A 17,203-nucleotide genomic window follows, 5' to 3' on the forward strand; every position below is an offset into this window, starting at 1 on the left:
CTGAAATCAGTAATTATTAGATTCTAAAATAACCTTGTCACTTCTGTAGAGCAGTTAAATATAAGGTACATATATGCAAAAAAGTTAACATACTAATGAGGCAAAATAGTCCCAAAGTGTATCCTATCCCAATAAATAGTTTAGTCATCTAATGACTTTTCCCTTTGGTAACCTAAGTGATAGAACGCAATGAAAGAGGATGTCCACCACATTTGTTTAATGCCATCACACCGTTACCTGTGCACAACGGTGCTGTTATCCCGACTGAAGGACACAAACTAATTTGCTGACTTCCCGTGGTCTTCGCCATGATCTCAGCTGGGCTTGACTAAGTGGAAGCATTACACAGGCAGCTCAGAAGAAGCTACAAAGAGCAGAAACACGAGTTATTAATGGAAATAGCATGCACTCGTTTCAGCCATTGCAAGGGTTGTACGGTGTATTAACTAACCATTCGCTCCAGTAACACCAGTGTTTCTTTAACTCTGCATGACTTAAGACTGTGCAATAGCACAACGCAAGCAGTAACTGCCCTTAAAGGACAGAAACACGCAGGCTCTGAATAGTCAGAGCTGTTGGGCTTGGTGTTCTACTTTACAACAAAAGCCAGGATTAGGCAAATGATCTGTTTTGCATATACAGCTGGCATTATGATAAATTTGAAAACACTGTGATTGTTCCCCATACCTGAAGAGATGGGTAACATACATACTACTTAAAAGCCCAGTTTGCTAATTAGGAAAGACAGCCATCAATACTGTATTGCGTAGCACAGCTCAGCTTCTCTAAGGTTTCTTTGTTAAAGTATTTTAAGTCTTCCATACACTGCAAATGCTACAGAGCTGACTGTCATAACCACACATTTTCCTCACAGATAACACAAAGCAACAGATAGTTGTCGGAAAGCTGAATCAGGATTAAACTAGGAGATGAAGCATAATGGCCATCTGGGGCTGGTTTTGATTTCAAATGAAATTTATTTAAGGAGCAAATTTAGTATTTTTTATTTAAAAAGTACATTTCATTTGCTGTAGCCTCGTGTATTGCCTCTTTTCTGTTGAACTGAAACTGATTTACCTAATATCATTTCTGCTGGAGTTTACAGAAACACATTTTCCTCATTTATTCATCTGTGTAAATCCTCGTTATCACCCCGATTACAAACTTTATAGAAAATTTTTCACCTCAATTTCAGGTAGGTCCACTGAGACTTCTACATTCTTTCAGGAACAGATTAGAAAAATCAAAGAGAGCACTTACTTACTTCATACATTTAGAACAATTTACTTAACTGCCCTCTTAAGAATGTCTTATCAATAGTTTTATTAAATAAAGTTTCACTATCTAACCAGATTTGATAGCATGCTGAGTTTCCTGTGCTTACACTGAAGAGTAGGAGAAAATTGTCTTCTGGTTTCTATTACTGACTTTTCCATGCAACTCAGTATGCAACACGGAACACTTCACCTGCCTCTGCTGTAACACAGAAGCCAAATACAGCCCTGCTTCCCAAGTTCCTGATACCTCCAGCATTCTGTCTCAGGAGTCCACTGAGACTTACCTTTACCTTGAGAGTTCTCTGCTGGTGTTCTTCTGTATTTTCTCTCTCTCAATTTCATTACCTTCATTAATTGTCAACATTTGAAACCTGAAGAAAAAAACCACAGATGATGATCAAGACATGAATCATTTTTAACTGTTCCTCGTTTTTAGGGATTTCTTAGTCTGTCATTCAAATAAAAAACTACAGTAAGCAAATCTCCACATTTCAGAGCCACCCTTCCACATGTTTGTGAAACTTGCTGCTTGTTCAAACAACCAAGATGTGTTTGTACATCACATACGGCACAGCAGAAGCAGGCAGAGGAGAAACCCAGACACAGTCAAGAACAGCTCAATTATCTCAGTGTTGTGCTCCAGGCAGTGAACAGCTTTACAGCGCACGTCAGCTTTCCTACTGCTGGTAGCGTGGGGTGGCATCCTATCACGAATGCTGGGAAAGGTAATTCACCCTATTAGTGTTGCTGTAGGGACAGATTTGGAACAATGTGACAAGCAAAGACTGTTTTCAACAAAACAGCTTCAAAGCCCTTACTGAAAATGTGGCAAAAGACAAGACATACATAAACTTCACTAAGGAAAGTATGTATGCATGAAAAATGATCAGATGTACTAAAGAGTACCTTTAAAAGAACAGAGATCATGCAACTTCACAACAACGATGGAAGACATCATTCAGAGACTTCAGGACAAGTAATAAAATACGATACCACCAACTTTTATCATTCAACATTTAAGTCAGAAGACTTGCAAGGCTTACGGGTGGTGGTAGTGTCTCTCCTTGACTTGCTTCCTACCACCGCTTAGGAACTCATCGGCTTTGAAAAGGAATAAGCAGGACCTGCCTGTAGAGCATTTCATCTCATCCTAAAGGCTTCATCAGTTTGGGTAACGGGAGGCAGCTTGCTGCCAGCTCGGAGGGAGCCAGGCAGGGCAGAAGTACAGACTATACAGAGCAAGGGTCTGTGGAAGTACTGAGATACAAGAGTTTTACTGCAATTTGACATAGTGCGTTTTTAAAATCATGACACCTCCACAGTAACAATAAAACAGCCATCATCAATTCTCTTAAGTATTTACTGGGAAAGTGCACTGAAAAGTATCTAGGAACTGTGCCTCAAACTGCTCAGGTGAAATTTTATTCTTATATTTCAGAAAATTTAAAATGCCACTTCCTAGTAAAATCTTACGTCAAGAATACCAACCAACTGCTTGCTTTAACACAGCATTTCAGTTACCGGGGAAACACAGCTGAAGGAAAAAAAAAGGTTCTGCCTGAGTCTTATCTTGTGTTGGATGAATACATACACAAGATATATATGTTATAAGATCCTAAATTACTCAAACACCACACACAAAGTAAGAGCATTCAATATTGTACCACTTCCTCTCGGGGTTCTCTGCATTTAGCAGGGACATACCTTTGTTTTCCCTTCCTTAACCCCAACTTCTACACCCTTCCCTCCACAGCCCCAGTGTCACACCTGCAACACACCGCACAGGTCTTTTCTTGTTGATTCCTTCCCCCTTCCATCCGTATCACAGAATTACTTCTTTTTTAAAAAAAAACAAAACACCAGTGCCCTCCTAACAGCTTCAAGCCCCTCCTTCACCTATTCACCATCCAGCTTGGACAGTTACAAGAAGCTTCAACATCCGCAGCTATACAGAAAGATGTCAATTCTGGAAGCAGAAGCACTGGTGGGAATTTCAAACAAGTTCAGCCTCAAGTCATTAACATCTGAAGAGCACCGGACAGAACCAGCAAAGGGCCAAGGAGAATTACACACTCTCCAGCAGTATCATAAGCTACTGAATTTTAAAACCACCACTCAAGAAAAAAGTCGGACAAACTTATTAAACTGTTTGAAATTTAACAACATACAGGCAGCAATCCATTAACTGTAACACTGTGGGTTAAGTCTCAGGGCTTTTCCTCTCTTTGATAGGCTTTGTTTCCAGTGTCCTCCTCCTTAGCGAGGTTTCATTGTCCATACGCTATGGAGAGAAGAAGAGACAAACAATTAGTACAAAGAAATGTTCAAAATGCTAATGCAATAAGCCAACTAAAGGAAAGTGGTAACTCATCTTGAGACCTCACATTGGACAAGGCTGCCTGCAACCATCCTGCCAAATTTAACAACTGTTTCTCCACGCAGCCATCACCAAAAGCAGGGCTCACACACAGATTGTACTAGTCTGCACCTGCTTCAAGTCCTACACACTTGCCCGTACTTGTAGCGTAGTTGATAATAACCAACTTAATTTTTAGTATTTGCAACCTCTAATCTCTCCCTCACATCTCAAAACCCATGTTCCTCACAGATTTTAATGTTCCAAAAGGTCACTGACTCTGAACTAAACAACTGACCCAAACAACCAAACCAAACAACAATCTTACACTAAACAACTGTTCATCACAGAAAGAATTAATCCGCAAAAGTAATTTTAAACTATCAGATGTGTAAAGGTCAAAGCCTTTCACTGCACTCCTTGGAAGAAACACTACTGTTCTCCTCTAACATACATTGTAAAATGTAAACGTTAATACAGGTCACCAGTAAATATCAAGTATGAATAATAAAAGGTATCACAACATGACGTGAATGCAACGCTTAAAAGCATCATGTTCAGATTTCATACCACTCTCTACAATATTGGCTCTCCAGAAATTTAATTTCTGTCATTTCTAGCCCCCACATTGTGCTCTGTACCCCACGAACTGTGACGGACTCTTAAACAATGTGGGATTAAGTCTTTTTACAAAGTTGGCTAAAGAAAATGTTTAAAATACTCAAGTACCTGATAATTTGGTCCATCTGTAAGGGGGACAAATGAGGCGGCATGGATGTGTGCTTTGTCACAGTCAGAATGATCATCTTCAGTCTGCTATGAAGAAACTCCTTCAGTCTATGTATTCAATATCATGTTCAGGAATAAAGCATTACAATTGTCAACAAAACATAACAAACCAAAACTTTAATCTCTTAAGACTTTTTGAATGCTACGGCCTCCTCCTTCGATTGCTGGACATAGAAAAAAAAGTACTACAAACAAAATCCAGATAAGTAAGTTCATGTCTGCATCATTTCTGGTTTTTAGTACACAACCTACAAGTTCACTGGCTAAAAGCCTGCTGGAAATCCTTGATGAAGAGTTCATTTAAAATCACACTCTTAATTTTTTAATCTATTACTGATGTCATAATTCAAGTATTCTAAAAGAGAGGAAAATTAAGAAAGCAATATTTTTAGTATTTCATTTTTGCAAGCTGTAATTATTACACAGATAAAAAGAAAAAAACCTACCTGGCTTTTCCCAAAATATGAGTAGTTTTATGTTCTCTTTACTTAAAGGAAAAAATTTCAAGGGAATGTCAGTATCACATTTCATAATTACTTTAGAAGCAAGCACGAGTACATTACCTGTAACTTTAAAGGGTTAGTCAAATAAAACTCCAATACTCTCCCCACGACAACCTGATAAATATACCTCAAGTAACCTGCTTCCTTGAAATGTTAATGCATTATTCATTAGTGAATCACATTAAAAATATTAGGCAAGTTTACACAGAATGAGGCTTTCCTAAGCACCACAAATGAAAAGCAAACTCCAAAAAATATGGAGTGCAAGAGATGCGTTTTATTGTATGCCCGTTACGATGAGTAACACATTTAGAAATAATAATCCCACATAACAGTGACAATCTTATTTTACAGCGTGTACATCATTTTTTACAGCCACATAAAACACTTATTTTTCTAAGAGATTTCCCAAATTTAACTTTCTGAAGTTTAGAAATATAAAAAAAATTTATTCTCAAGGAACTGATTCTCATCTGGTGCAAAAACAAAATATGAACATTATCTGAAACACAAAGCCACAATATAGCATGAAGTTACAATTTATCATGTGAACAGCTGTGTGCAAACATGAAGCAACTAAAAAAGTAAAAAATACACATTATATGCATAACATTTATGAACAGGTTTTTCATTAAATAGCCCTAGACCAGCTTGTTATATTAAGCGCCATTTGATTTGCAGCATGCTAACACAAAGCATTGTTTAAAGGGATGCATATTTTAAATGTATACACTGTAAACTGAAGATCCACCTCCAAACTCTAGTGGCAGCATATTTTTTCTGGTTAAATACTGCATATATACTTTCTTACAGATTGAAAATGCATGTTTATAGTATGGTATAGATTTTTTTTAAAGAATTGATTAAAAGGTGCAATTTTATGTCTATATTGAAAATTTCATATTAGGAGGTAGGACAATAATAGTCCTACCTGTTAAGAACACTGCCCTAATGAACTTCTAAGTACTCTGAATTTTAATTAAAAAACCCTTACATTTTTCAACTTTGTTTTTAATATTCTTTTTAGAGAAGATTTTAAAGTAGGTGAAAAAAAAAATATCAGTGTTGAGTCACAACACTACCAAGCTGCATCCATTTTATCCTTTAAAAAGAAAAGGTCAAATTTAAAGTTAATTTTGTTATATGTGCCATACTGAACAACATTCAACTGTAGTTTCAGATAAAAAAGGGAAATTATATACATACACATCTTTAACCCTAGCACCAGAACACCACCTTTGAGATCATAACATAATGCTATATTTTAAACATCATATCCTGCAATGAAGTAGGTTAGCAGCTTTGAAAACCATTAAAAAAATTACTTGTTGGACCTAAACTAATAAAGGAAACAAAAAAGTTTCCCAATGAAATGTTTTTAAAAAAAGAAAAAAGGGTCAACCCCCCAAATTTGACCAGTTCTGGAATTTAATTTCCAGGCACGATTTAAAAACATGACGATCAAGTGACTGACTAATACTCTCCTTGCAAAACCGCACAAGAAGTTAGACTCCGTTGCCTTTGCAAACAATTTGTAAATAACCCCACCATACATCTGAACCGTTTTCATATTGGAGACAAATGCTGTTACTGACAAAATGGATAACACAATCATCTTCGGTTTGTCTTCTATACCTTAACAATGTGTAATATTATTAAATTGAAGACATTCATTCATCTTTCTGCAAATTTAAGACATTCATCCATCCTTCTGCATTCTATAGTGCTCTTTAGGTTCTGATAAGCAACAATCATAGGGCTATGAGATCCCCTGTCAACCCTAATACTTTTAAGACTTTTAATACAAAGAATGTAAAGTTATGATTTAATATCAAGCTTTGAAACCAGGAGAAACAGTTCATGAGATTTTTTTTTCCCCAATTAGCATATCACAGTTTCTAAATTGCTTCCTTCTTGAGGTCATATATTACATTATGGCCTCTTTGTGGTGCCTCATTATATGCTGATTTTTTTCAGATGGTCTACGGAATCCCTTTTTGCAATACTCACACCTATGTGGATAGTCTTTTGTGTGTATTGATATTACATGTCGTTTAAAGCCTGACGCATCTGTAGTGCTATAGTCACAATACTGGCACTGATAAACTTTTCTTCCACTGTGGGTCTTCATGTGCTTCTTAAGTTCATTTTGCTGCCTAAATCCTCTTTTACATCTTTTGCATTTAAAAGGCAGGTCCTTGGTGTGAACTGAGAGGATATGCCCACTAAGTACAAAAGGATCTGATGTTTTAAAGTCACAGTGTCTACACTGATGTATCTTTTTACCTTTATGGGTTTCACTATGCTTTTTGAGCTCAGATGGACGATGGAAGCCTTTTTCACATACCTCGCATTTGTGGGGAAAATCCTTTGTGTGAACTGAAATAATGTGTCGCTTCAGGTCACTTGAATTGGTGCTCTTATGGTCACAATGTGGACACTGATGAGTCTTATGCCCTTGAAATAATTCTGTGTGCTGCTGCAGTTCTTTTTCATCTGCGAACGCCTGGGGACAGTGCTCACATTTAAATGGCAAATCAGTCCCGTGTTTGGTTTTGATGTGAGTTTTCAGATTGGACTGATCAGCGCACCTGAAGACACAGTGCTGACACTGGTATGGCTTTTCCCCAGTGTGGGTCCTCATATGCTTTTTCAGCTCTGATGGATGACGGAATCCTTTCCCACACTCCACACACACGTGAGGGAAGTTCTTACTGTGAACTGCAAGCAGATGTCTATTGAGTAGTCCCTGCTCTGCAGTTTCATAGTCACAATATTTGCACTTGTGTAGCTTAGGCTCCTTGTCCCTCAGTATTAGTTTATTAGAACTCAACGGGCTTGCTTCTCTGTATCTTCTTGTATATTCTGTAAACTCATGGGTTTTATCAACTTTATTTATAAGTTTATGGCTTTCCAGATGATTGTGGAAACTTACTTTTTTGTTAGTTGTAAAGTCACAGTCTGTACACTGGTATTTCTTCTTAATCATATGATCTGGATGATTCTTCATATGCCTTTTCAAGAATCCTCTGGATTTAAATTTTTTCCCACAAATATGACAAGGGTAAACTGTTAAGGGCTGTCCATCAGGACCTATTATAACAGCTGTTTTTAAACAAACAAAAACAAGTTATGAAGGAAACAAATTTACTGATTAAGAAGTTATAAATCAGCCAACTGCTGTTCAGATTTCATGCACTTACACTTGCAGCAGAGAATGGTTCAGTAGTTTAAAAACAACCAATCCACAGCACCTATAGTTTATATAGTTTTGTTTTAGAAACTGCTTGAACAGATCAGTAATATCATATTTGCAGTGAATATATCCATGATTACTTTTTAATAGTTTGCAAAATTCGAATGAATTGCATCAGCCCTAAGCGTACTGACTTTGAATAGCAAAAATTATTACATTTTCTCTGCACAGAATTGGAGGGGGGAAGGACACAGGAAATATGCAAATCACCATTTCTATTTTTCAATTCTGCACCAGCTTGAAAAAAAAAGGAATAGTACAGGAGTAAGTGCCACTCCATGACAATACGCATAACCATACAGTGTTTACCTGTTTGCCATTGCCTGGCCTCTCCTCTCCTCCTTTTCTTGGTTTTTTGTTTTAGCACTCTATTAGTGCTAATGCTATCACAAATCTGCAGGTATTGTGTTGCATTACCGTTTTTGTTTTCTAATCGTGTATCCAAGTTATTTCCTAGAAACAAAAATTAAACACCATAAAAAACCTTAAACAACTTTTTTCTTTGGGACTGATGACTGGAATTGCACAGCGCCTATCTACTCTCTTTAAAAAATATTGCCCATTCTTTACAATGAACGTATATAAAAAGCCAATATAAAGCACCATCTATCTTTGCTAGCAGAAGTCAAGAATATAATTATTTAAATATTGATTAATATTCAAGTATACTCTTTGATTTCTCATACTTCTGAAGACATTAATTTCCTACAAATTATGCAATTATGCTGGTTGTTTCCTTTTATTTAACTTAGGTTTACTTCTTAACAACTGCATTACCTCTTTTCTGACTACAAAACTGTATTAAATAACCTGGCAGATCCTCCCGACCTCCCCACCCACTCTGAAGGCCTACAATGCGTCTAGAATTGTTTTCATTTCAAAACAGTAGAGAACGACTGGGGAATCCCTCAATATATACTCTATGGATAATTTTTTGCATTCACTGATGAGGAGAACTGACACACAAATGTATATATTTTTCAAAGACAGCAAGTTAGTTTTAATGCTATACCAAGCACAGTTACATGTTCTTACCTGCCGCTTGACCATCTTCATATCTTCTGGGTAGCCTTCTTTCATCTCCTGCAGAAAATGGTATTTTAGTCATTATAAATTAAAATTGTTTTTAAAGAGGATGCCTTTGAAAGTCTGATAATGACAGAAAACTAACTTAGCTAGTAAGTAACAGCTTAACTCTATCCAAAATGAGACATGCAGTTCACAATCAGTTCGGTATTTTGGAATTATGAGCCCCAGGAAATAAAATCACATCTTTGTGAATAGTTATTATTCACTAAAGCTCTGTTTGCATGCTTACCATGCTGACTGTCTTTCCTGCTTCTCATAATTAATATGCTTGTTTCCAAAAACTTTTAACCTCATAAATAACCTGAGACACTATTCCAGAAACGAAGTTATCCTAAATCCACAATTTGATCTTGAGATCGAAGTACTTTATCTTTCTGGAGCAGAACTAGGCAGATAAGAAGACTTACACCTTATCAGCCGCTCACTACTCATCGATATGAGGCAATACAAAGTTCTGGGAGGTGGAGAAATAATACCTTAAGAGTGTATTCCTCATTCTGGACTGAAAGTGTTTACTGCTATGTGCCACAGCTCTGTGATTCTGAACCACGTTATCAGCCCAACTACTGTGCTCAGAAATATTATGCCAACAACTTTTAACCAGTTTTACCATAAACTATGGATGAACTGATACCTTCTGAATATACATGTAACATGCCAAAACCCGAGAAAAGAATAAATATGAAATAAAAGAACTTTCAGAATTCGCAATATATCCTGATAAGGCACGTCTACTACCTGAAGCATTGGCTGCAGAGAACAAATTACCTATTTTTTTTTTTTTGGTTCTAATCTGAAGGGCTAACAGGCTTAAAACAGATACATAAACTGAAATTATTAGGAACACGTTTACACATTTATTCCTAATGTTCCCTTTTTAAAGTTATTTCCCCTTCCTCCTAGCTAATGTAAAATACTTAAGCTATTCTTGTTTTTGTAAAACCCTCAATAGCCAACTTAACCATTAAACCCCAAACACTCTGTAGATCTGAGCCAGAATCAAGAACAGTATAAAAAGTCTCCTAACAGCTTTCCTTTCTACTTCATAAAACTCAACATATAGCAACCCATTCATTATACACAAGACAATCAACTACTAAAGTAATTTGTAACTGTCTAACAGGCCAGCATTGGGAAAAAAAAAACAATGAAAAAAATGGAATTGTTTTCTTCACATTGAACTGCAAAACCTAAGGACCTTATGTGCAAAATGTCACGAATTAGGTCAAAATCATTTTTTACATCACTTAATTCTGCTAACTGACACTGCTAAAAAGACCAGAAGGAGCTGTTTCCAAACCACTAGGGAAAGGTGAGAGATTATCACATTTGCTCAGAAATTCTGGAAGCTAGACTACGGAAAAAATAATGGAAAGTATTTTCGGAAAATACGCATACAGATTCCTACCGTAAGCAGCAGCCCAAGCAACAGGGACAAAAGTTTTATTCACGCCAGAGTCTTCAAGCTGTGTCTCTGGAAGTGATGTAGCTTCTTCTTCGCCTACAATAACTTCCATATAAACTTCATCTGCTATTTCAGCACAGCCTGGATTAAAGGAGAAGAATAAATCTTTAATTTTATTCTGCTCATCCTAAATTTTCCTTCATTTAATTTGCTCTCCGATTGATACCCGTTATAAATTACTTTTCTTCCTTGGGCATTTAGAACCACCCCTTCCCTTAGGGGATCATTGTTTATTCAGACATTCCTTAAAGAGAGAAAACACATGTCAATAAATCCAAAATAAATACCAACATAAGATTCAAACATACAAACTTACAAACTTGTAACTGATGACATTTATTTGCCACTTTGCCAGAAAGCTGTTTAAACAAGGCAATTCACAGTAGGAAAACAGAAAAATTAGAAATTTGACTAACCTCATTAACTTAATCCATGGACATGTTAAATTTAATATACATAATGAAATGATTGCATACAGCATGCACAAAGTGCATTTATCCACATCACTTTAAAATAATCATAGCCTGCTCTTTATTTTTAAGGAAGGTGAGCTTAGTTTTCTACTACTTCAGGCTGAAGAATCCTTCAGAAAAATTAAGAAAGTCCTTGAGAATGATGTTTATATTGTTGTACAAAACAGCATGAGAAACAAAAATGTTTCTTATTATGCTTACTAATATCTTCATCTTCCTGAGAAGAGTCCTTAACAGCCATGTAAACCATTTTTTCTCGCTGCATTCTACCAACACCTCCTTGTTCAATTACTCCAGCTACAGAATGTCCATTGTGAAAGTCACTCTCTGTGACAATTTCTGTCCCACCTTTAACAAAAAGAAGTTAAACACGTTAAGTAAACGTTAAAAAAAAAAAAGCCACTGTTAAGATTAATTTCAGATTTAAGTGTTTTTTTCTTATTTACAACAAAGCTATTTTGTAAAACTCCAAGTGAATGTTTTAACATCCATGTCTGTCATAAAATCATGCAAGTTTGATACTTAGGGGTAGATAAGTAAAAAGTTTTCTCAGTGTCTCCTGATAAATTCAAGACTGAACAACTACTACCCAAGAAGGATCAAGAGGCTTTTACGCATGCTAGCAGTGAACTCAGTGTGACTGGAAACATACACCTGCCCATGCCCACCAAAAAATTACTGTAACCGTAATCTTGCCCAGAACACAGACTTTAAATTCTCTCTTGAGATGTGAACAGCTAATTCTTATCCCTCTTCCAAATTATATTTACTCATCTTGCAGAAACTGATTCTAAAGTAATTTTTCCTACAAAGATTCTAATGTGTTATTTCCCAGACTCATTAACAAGATTGAGTAGTAACTTATACCAGGGTCACACATGTCAAACCATGACAGAGCAACTGTTACTGCCAATTATTTCGACAGCAAGAACATTATCTAGAGAAACAGGCTAGCAGGGAGGTAAGGTGATGCACCGAATCCCTAGAGAAAACACAATCTGAAGAGCAGCAGTTGGAAAGAAGGAAATGAGAAAAAGTGCCCACACAGTCCCACTCCAGGTGACTCACGCTTTGGCCCACTGACTTACTTGAACAGAGGCAAAAGAAAAAGTTCCAATTTGGAACTTGATATTGATGCTTGAGTCAGAGAGAGGTGTCAGAAACATCCTGATGTTTAGTCTTCCATGTGTCTCAGGGACTGAATAGTGAGTAGAGAAGCTGCAGACCATGGCAGAACAAGCTAACACCAAGTACACCAAGAGTCCTTGTTCACTACTATGAATGATCCTGATAGCTAGGTGGTTGAATTCAAATCAAATTGTGGGAAAATAATGGAAGAGTGTAAAGGAGGACTGTAAACATACTGAAGTGACTTGCAGCTTGGGTGTAGAAAATCACACATATCATACTAATCGTTTAGTCTTGTGTGCCTGACAAGTAGAACATCTGTGTTTACGTAACACAGGCCTGTGAGAGACCCAGAGGCACCCTATCAAACATGCTTGAGGTTCCTGCCCTGCTGTGGGAAAGATCAATGCACAGTAGTAAACTACACCTGTGTGAATCTCTGAAATATAGGCAAAAGCACAGGTAACTGTCTAGCAAGGATCGAGCTCCATGGTGCCTGCATTCCTGCTTGTACGCCTCTGCCCAGGTGCTGTTTCAGACATCCCCCGTTTTGCAAGGTAATGAAAATACATTCGCTCTTTGCATTTCATCCATGTTTTTGTAGTTGTCCCTGCGTCCTGCCTGCGTTGGCTCACGCACAAATACATTGATCCATCACTCCCTGTAAGTGTTTTATAAATGGAAAATTTCACTAAACATCCTTGCCACCCAAGCCCATTTTTATAATTTTTGCCGAAAGTGGCTTTGACAGGATATTTATCTAAGTAACTAGACTGCAATGCAAATGGATGACACTTAAGAACAGCTCTCCACCCCACCCTATGTACAAAAAGATCAAGAGGCTACTGCTAATGGGTAAACTTGAATCTTCGATATTCTTCGTGCTGACTGATCTCAGTTTCTGTATTCCTTAATGCTGACCAGCAAATGCACATTATCAACACAATCAGCTCTTTTCAAGGGGAAGTACTCACCAGTAATGAACAGGGTAATTTGCCAGGACCACCTCATGGCTGTATCAGAAGCACTGAGAGCAGCTCATGAGAACACCCCCGCTGTAAATTAGTTTTCAGCCGTAAGAGATTCTGATTCTTCCTGCTGCTGCATCAGCAGTCTGTCCCTCAAGACTGACAACCTATCCCCAGAGGCAAAACTGTATTTCAAGAACAGGGTCTGGCAATTCATGTAGGAACCCGCAGATGAAACAGATGTAACCATAGATAAAGGATGTTAACATGCTGCTTCTCTAGATCCTCTCCCCATAGTCTTAGCAAGCACATGGGTCTTCACAACCTCTTTCTCATACTTGAAAGGAATTAAGGATCAAATACTGAAAATCCCAGGGCCTTAACAGAAATACTCACTAACCTTCAGCCGAATCAGATATTGTCTATTCAAAATGCAATAGCAAAATATGTAAAGCTACTTTGTCAACCTTGTGAAGGACTTGATTAATAAGTTCTAAAATCTACACTGTATCATCCTGCAAAAGATACCGAGCAACTCAAAAGACAGTCTTAACTAATTCTGAACCTGCTCTGAGAGAGAAAACCAAAGACAACTGCCCTGTTGGCTAGGAGTCTGATCATCCCCAGAACAATCCTTCTCTGCCATTAATTTGAGCTGAAAAGATGAACTGTTTCTCAGAGAAGAAAACTAATGGCATCATACAGCCAAAAATTTCCTGAAGTAGCAGTTCAAGCTACTTGAAAAACAGTGCCAGGGTTGTTACTAATTGGAGGACTTTGCTAATCTAATCCACAGTTCTATCTGAAGTTCCAAGATTTTCACAGCATAGCCAGGCCAACGCTACCAGCCTACAGGAGATGAACTCCCTTCTCTACTCCAGGAAGAACAGAGCCAGGCTGGGTTGTCCTGTGAATGGCTCTGGGGTTCCAGGCCAGATACGTTCCAGTAAGGCAGAATTTCAGTACCTCAATGTCAACAGTAAAGTGGAATGAGCCAGAGGTTTTAGCTCTGAGAACAACTGTAAGAGGGACTCTGCTTTTTCAAGTTACAAAGAACAGAACATGGGTTAGCTGTACTTGCAAAGAACCTGGAAGTTTGTGGATCTATCCTTTGCAAAAGAGAACTGCAAAGCAATTCTGAGTTTCTTGCTTAGGTTTGGAAATGACGATATGCCTAAAGCCCCAGCAATCTTCCCCTCTCTCTGCATCACTGCCACCAAAGACTGTTCAATGACAGGAATCTACAGGCTTTTCTGTACTGACATGCAGTCTTGCAATATCAATGAAAAGCAGCAGCTGAAAAACAGCTGCAGGCACCCAACCACTTCTACATGTGGGCTTTGGTTGCATGAAAATAAATAGTGCTAATCAAAAAAGAACTTGAGACTAACGTACACCCAGTATTAACTATGTATGGGCAGCCTCCACAAATGTCACATTCCAGAAAACATTCCAGTCACTGGATTACATGAAATTAAGAATAACAAACAAAAAGACCTTGAAAAACTTCAAACTACTGGAGGAATACATAGAATTTAAAAGGTACCTATTTCGACATCATCTTCAGCTTCAGCTTTAAATATGTACACTTTGATAACTTCTGAACCAAAACCATCATCTTTAGCAACATCATCATTTGTCACCTCAGTACTGATTTTTAAGGGAGTGCTTCCTATATGGTCCAATTTTTCTCCAACATCATCCACTGCAAAGATAAGAGAATAATAATGAGGTTCAAAGACATTTGTTAAAGTCAAAACAATCAGTAGCATGATGTTCTCCACTATTATCCCCATGCACAGTAAAGGTTTGTATTCATAAATGTCCTCCACAAAACAGTTCATCTCAATACACTTAGAAGAGATTCCAGAAGTCTAGTACCGTTTTTATTGCAACTCAGGAAACACAGCGAGAATTAGAGTGAAGAACACAAGAAAGAGCTTGTCATCAAAGAGCATGTGGTAATTGGTTATGTCTGAAACTATCACACTTAGAAAGCAAAAACGTATCAGTAAGTAAAATTAAACATCTACCAAAAAATGTCACAAATTAACACAGAATTGCCTGTTACCGTCTAAGAATCCCAAAAAGTTTCACTACTCTGAGATACTGGTGACTAAAATTTAGTAGCTGAAACTCTTATGAAGAATGATGGCTTGGAATACATTCCCAGTGAAAGGAGTGTGCATCAAAAAATTTACTACATCTTCACCCTAAAATAAATCATTATTTTATCCACTTTTTCATTTGAAAACATATAAATTAATTAAGATTATTGTATAATATACAGCTGATTAAAAGATGCAGTGACAATAAATTCAAATACTACTATGTGAAACTGACCTCTCATTCTGTATGTATGCAACGTAGTCACTGATTATTTGGTGTGTATATTCAAAATGCCCATTTTATTTATACAACAAAAATTATATTCAAACTATTGGAAGTGTAGAAGTAACACTATTTTGGTAAAAAGGGTATTCACACAGATATCCATATATATACCCCAAACTGCCAACACGAAGGCCACTGAACTAAGCATCTTTCTGACATATGTACTGCCAACACACTTCTCTCAGTGGATAAAATTAGCTGCTGTGCAGATGGCGAACACAAACCTGTGCAATGCTTAACACCCACTGAAGTCCTCTAAATAGAGAAGAATTCCACAAAACGTAAACAAAATCTGAGTTAAATACATTGCAGGGAAACAGCAATTTACTGCATACATAACATTAAAAGATGTGCATACTAGGTAAAAAAAAAATAAAATTAATATTAAAGTGACAGTAGTGTTTCATGACTGAGAATAGAGTCTGCTCAATGCGGATGCCAAGGGCTCCGGTTGCTGAGGAAAGGATGGCTTACCTTGAGATGGCTGCAGTGGTTCCTAATCCCCCTCTAACTTTCCTGCCCTCGGTGCAGTGACGACTGCTCTTGAAGAGCTGCTTTTCACTACTTCAGCCTACAGCCTGGTGTACTGAGATAAACTGGAGTTAAAGCTTTTCTTAACACTCCAGGCAGTCACCCGAGGTGCTTCAGAACCTGCTAGAAAAGGAGCAGATGCCTTTCCTGCAGCGGGGCAGGAATCCACCACAGCAATCCCAAACTAAGCTCTTCCCACTCACGGACAGGATTCCATGGAAACACCTATCCACATGGGGATGACTGTCTGTCATCCCCACACTGAGGAACCTTATTTCTATTTCACAAATCTTGAACTCTATCGGAAGAGTTATTGAGGACAGAACTAGATGTAACATAGGTAAGTACAAATAAGCATTTGATTTCATTTTAGAACCTCTGAAAATTATACATTTTAATGAAAATTAAGTGGAAAAAATAAAAAAATGCAATGTTTCGGCTGGGTTTTTTTGTAAATAAGAGATGAATTGCATCGCCGAAAAAATAACAAACTTGGATCAGTAGAAAAAAAATTTAAAATTTCCTCAGGAAAAGAGTTGGTTTTTAATAAAAAACATTCCAAATCTCTACTAAAATCAACGCCAGCAACATCAACACCTCAACCTGTTAGAACGCGATATGTACTGCATGGCATTCACGTTACCTTGCAGGACAACGAGAACAGTGAGTATGAACATCACAGATGAGAAAGCCACAGCAGAGAGTTTGGCATAATCCTTTCACACTTAGGTTTACCAGCACCAGGTTATTAGGACATTTTTATGGGATGGGAGTATGGGAGTGTTACTGCATCTGCTAATTGAAGTTTTTTATGCTGCCAGAATGGAATTACTAGAAGAGAGGATTATGTATCCTCTACTAACAGGAAAAGGGAAGATGCTAAAAGATACTTATCTATCTTGGAAAAAGTATTTCCATACATTTACTATGCTTGAATTTATTGAAGACTATTTTCTTTTCTGCAACTTCTAAAA

The 17,203-nt window shown here is 37.3% G+C and overlaps 1 protein-coding gene across 17 annotated transcripts in view; it reads right to left on the reverse strand.

Moving 5' to 3' along the window:
• ZNF711 (zinc finger protein 711) overlaps positions 1 to 17,203 on the reverse strand; it is a 38,955-nt gene that overhangs the window by 7,798 nt on the left and 13,954 nt on the right. For 8 of the 17 annotated variants that reach the window (XM_054213677.1, XM_054213680.1, XM_054213678.1 and 5 more), the window contains 6 exons: positions 14,851 to 15,009; positions 11,410 to 11,556; positions 10,679 to 10,816; positions 9,217 to 9,264; positions 8,491 to 8,634; positions 5,183 to 8,030 (listed from right to left, as the gene is read on the reverse strand). In XM_054213677.1, the coding sequence (XP_054069652.1) occupies positions 6,853 to 8,030; positions 8,491 to 8,634; positions 9,217 to 9,264; positions 10,679 to 10,816; positions 11,410 to 11,556; positions 14,851 to 15,009 (1,814 nt within the window). In that variant the 3' untranslated portion in view covers positions 5,183 to 6,852. Of the gene's footprint in view, positions 1 to 237; positions 365 to 1,561; positions 1,649 to 3,445; positions 3,559 to 4,362; positions 4,910 to 5,182; positions 8,031 to 8,490; positions 8,635 to 9,216; positions 9,265 to 10,678; positions 10,817 to 11,409; positions 11,557 to 14,850; positions 15,010 to 17,203 lie in introns of those variants that run through there. The other 9 variants (XR_008468337.1, XR_008468336.1, XR_008468334.1 and 6 more) reach the window with 6 other exon arrangements.

The sequence above is a fragment of the Rissa tridactyla genome, chromosome 9 (assembly GCF_028500815.1).
Source record: "Rissa tridactyla isolate bRisTri1 chromosome 9, bRisTri1.patW.cur.20221130, whole genome shotgun sequence".
In the NCBI taxonomy this organism is placed as follows: Eukaryota; Metazoa; Chordata; class Aves; order Charadriiformes; family Laridae; genus Rissa; species Rissa tridactyla.